The sequence below is a fragment of the Aptenodytes forsteri genome, unplaced genomic scaffold, assembly GCF_000699145.1.
Source record: "Aptenodytes forsteri isolate BGI_AS27 unplaced genomic scaffold, ASM69914v1 Scaffold308, whole genome shotgun sequence".
NCBI classification, from domain to species: Eukaryota; Metazoa; Chordata; class Aves; order Sphenisciformes; family Spheniscidae; genus Aptenodytes; species Aptenodytes forsteri.
Genome location: NW_008795475.1, coordinates 1193610 through 1196326, shown reverse-complemented (window position 1 = coordinate 1196326; position 2717 = coordinate 1193610). Strand labels below are relative to the sequence as shown.

Genomic DNA, 2717 nt, shown 5'->3' with positions numbered 1-2717 from the left:
GGTGTTGTTGTGGGGGGGGGGGGGAAGAGGTGCGGTGGGTGGAAGAGCCTCTGCCCCCGCTCACCTCCTGCAAGATGTCCGTAGGTTTAGTTTTCGCCACAGGCTTCGTGCGCGATTTCGCAGGCTCTTCGTCAGAGTCGGAATCTACCAGCAGCCGCCGGTTCTGGGCCTGCTCCAGCATGGCTCTGCAGGGAGAGAGGCCACGCGCAGAGGGTTAGAGCGGGCTCCCTCGCACCGCCACGCTGAGCGACGCCGGCCGTGCACCGTGCCTGCGCTGTTTGCTGTAAGGGGAGCTGGAATTCAGCAGCAGTGCAATGGGATCCACCTTCTCGGGTGCTTTTTAAGAAGTCATGTTCAAGCAGTGCCCGAAGGTTGATAGCACCGAGATCTGCAGCCTCAGCCAGGTGCAGAAACTCTCTCTTCACTCGAGGACGCTTCTCAGGGGGAGTCAGGCCCCTGCAGCAGCCCAGATCTCCCCAACAGATGGGCCAGTGATACCAAAACCCCTCCACCTCCCTCAACACTTTGCCACGGCAAACTGCCCCCGATCTCCTCACAGCCCGCTCCGGGCTACATCCCACCCACACAACTCCTGTGAACTCAGGCCCCTCAGGCAGGGCCCTCTCTTTAAGCGCTCTCGGGGTGCTGAGGAAAGGGTAGGATGCAGCCCTGCCTGGCCAGGGCCAGCGTGGCCGATTTCACACGCCCGTGAATGCTTCCAGCCCACTCACTTCATCTCTTGCTCATCCTCCTCTTGCTCCTTGCGCTTCTGCTCCTCCTCGTACTCCTTGTACTGCTTCAGCATTGCCTCGAAGTCCACGTTTGCCTGGCGCTGGTTGAGTTCCTTCAGCTCCTGCAGGTTCTCCAGAACCTCCATCTCCAGCTTGGAGTCCTTGGTTCGGTTCTCCAGGACCTGGAAGACCAGAGGGAAGCCGGGCTCATGTGAGGTAGCAGAGCCTGCCAGCAATCTCCAACACCGCCTCCCCACCCAGTACGGGGCAGGAAGCACTAAGAGGATCATCATCATACTCATTTTTGGGTCTTAATAGGACAGGAAAAACTGGGGCAAGATGCAGCCCGTCACAAGTTCCAGCACAGGAGGAAACCTCCTGAGAGCAGGGAATTGTCTCCTGCCTGTCCAGAGCACAGCAATACCTCGGGAGCCTGAAGAACTAAACCAACGGCTACGAAGTCACCTGCTTTGCTGGGGGAAGCCAGCCAAGGCAGGAGAGAGGTTTGCCTTCTGCAGAGAAGGGCACATTCTCGTACCTTCATGGGGTTGTTGAGCTCTTCCTCTTCCCTCTCCTTCTGCATTCTTTTCTCCTCTTCCTCCAGGAGCTTCTCAGCTTGGAAATTGCGAGTGGCACCATGCTCCATAGTGTAGTCTGTGTTCTCAGGATCTGTCTAAGGAAGAAACAAGACAACAAAATCATTGTACTGGGGCAATTCTGCTCCAGCCATCCTGTGGCCACTTCCAGAGCCGCCTGCAAACGATTCCCCATTTCATTCACATCACAGGGCAGACGATCACCCATGGCCTTTTGTTCTGCTCCAGCCGATGTGCCGCAGCCCACGGATGGGCAAGACACTTCAGAACTACAAACGGCCATGAAAAGGGAAGATACACCAAACAGCACACGCTCAGACTCAGCCTTTGCTGGGACACCCCTTCCCCGTGGGGTCAGCACCCAGTCACGTCCACAGACTGCACAGCCTCCCCAGAAAGCGAGAGAGCGCGGAAAATACAGAACATGTTTCACCTTGAAAGTGATCTCTGCCAGGCACCGCGTGCACTTGATGTAGAAGCGGAAGATGGGAAGTCCCAGGTACACCTCATTCTGAACAGTCTCCTTACGGGCGTTAAACTTCTTCCCCTTATAGATGTATTCACCACACGTCTTGCATCTAGAAAAGGAGAAAGAAAAGTCCATAACACATCAAAAAAAGGGAGCAAACAGAACAAGAGAAGTCCAAGTGATTTTCGGGCTGCGTCAGCCCAGGTTCTGAGCAACGGTTATTTTCTCCTTTGGAAATTCAGTACCTACTCTTCAAAGAACCCCAAAATCACCCACAGCATCTCTTCCCTCTCCCTCATCCCGTTTCTTCTGGTCTGTGTCACCTCTAACGGCTGCTGGCAGCAGCTCCCCTGCAGCGTATCGAGGCGAAACAATTCCTAAGCAAACTCTTCTCTTCCACAGCTGCTTCCTTCTGAGCAGCGCAGCCCCTCTTACCGCATGTTGAAGGGGGCCATGAGCCGCACCACATACTGCCGGTCCTTGGGGAGTTTGAGCTTTGGGATCTTAGCAGGATCGAAGTCCGGCGGGTAGTATTTCTGCAAAGAGAGAGAGAGACGTGTGTGTGCCAGGCGCAGAGTCACCCCGAAGAGTGTGAACCGTGGCAGGCAGGATCCCAGCTGCCGTATCAGCCTAAGGCATCAGCTCCACACAGCAGGAGCCAGCGTGCTCCTGCTAACCAGGCGTGGTCTCAAGTGCCAAACACCCCGTCCACTCCTCCCCGCCAGAGCCAGGCATTGCTGTCTGTCTGTCTGTCTGTCCATCCCCGGCCCCCCAACCCTTGCATGATTTTAGGGCCTAACCCTCTATGCCCCTGCCAGCCCCTTCCAAGCGCTGCCAGGAGCCCCAGCCTGGGGATCCCCACCCCAAGCGCCCCCCTCCCAGCCCGAGGGTCCCCTCAGGGACCTCTCTCCGCCTCAGGAC

At 56.8% G+C, this 2717-nt stretch overlaps 1 protein-coding gene across 1 annotated transcript in view; it reads right to left on the bottom strand.

Annotated features, from left to right (window-relative positions):
- CCDC94 (coiled-coil domain containing 94) overlaps positions 1-2717 on the bottom strand; it is an 8745-nt gene that overhangs the window by 3399 nt on the left and 2629 nt on the right. The window contains exons 2-6 of the mRNA XM_009281177.2: positions 2232-2332; positions 1761-1905; positions 1270-1404; positions 732-913; positions 65-185 (exon numbers count right to left, since the gene is read on the bottom strand). Coding sequence (XP_009279452.1) covers positions 65-185; positions 732-913; positions 1270-1404; positions 1761-1905; positions 2232-2332 — 684 coding nt within the window. The remainder of the gene's footprint in view (positions 1-64; positions 186-731; positions 914-1269; positions 1405-1760; positions 1906-2231; positions 2333-2717) is intronic.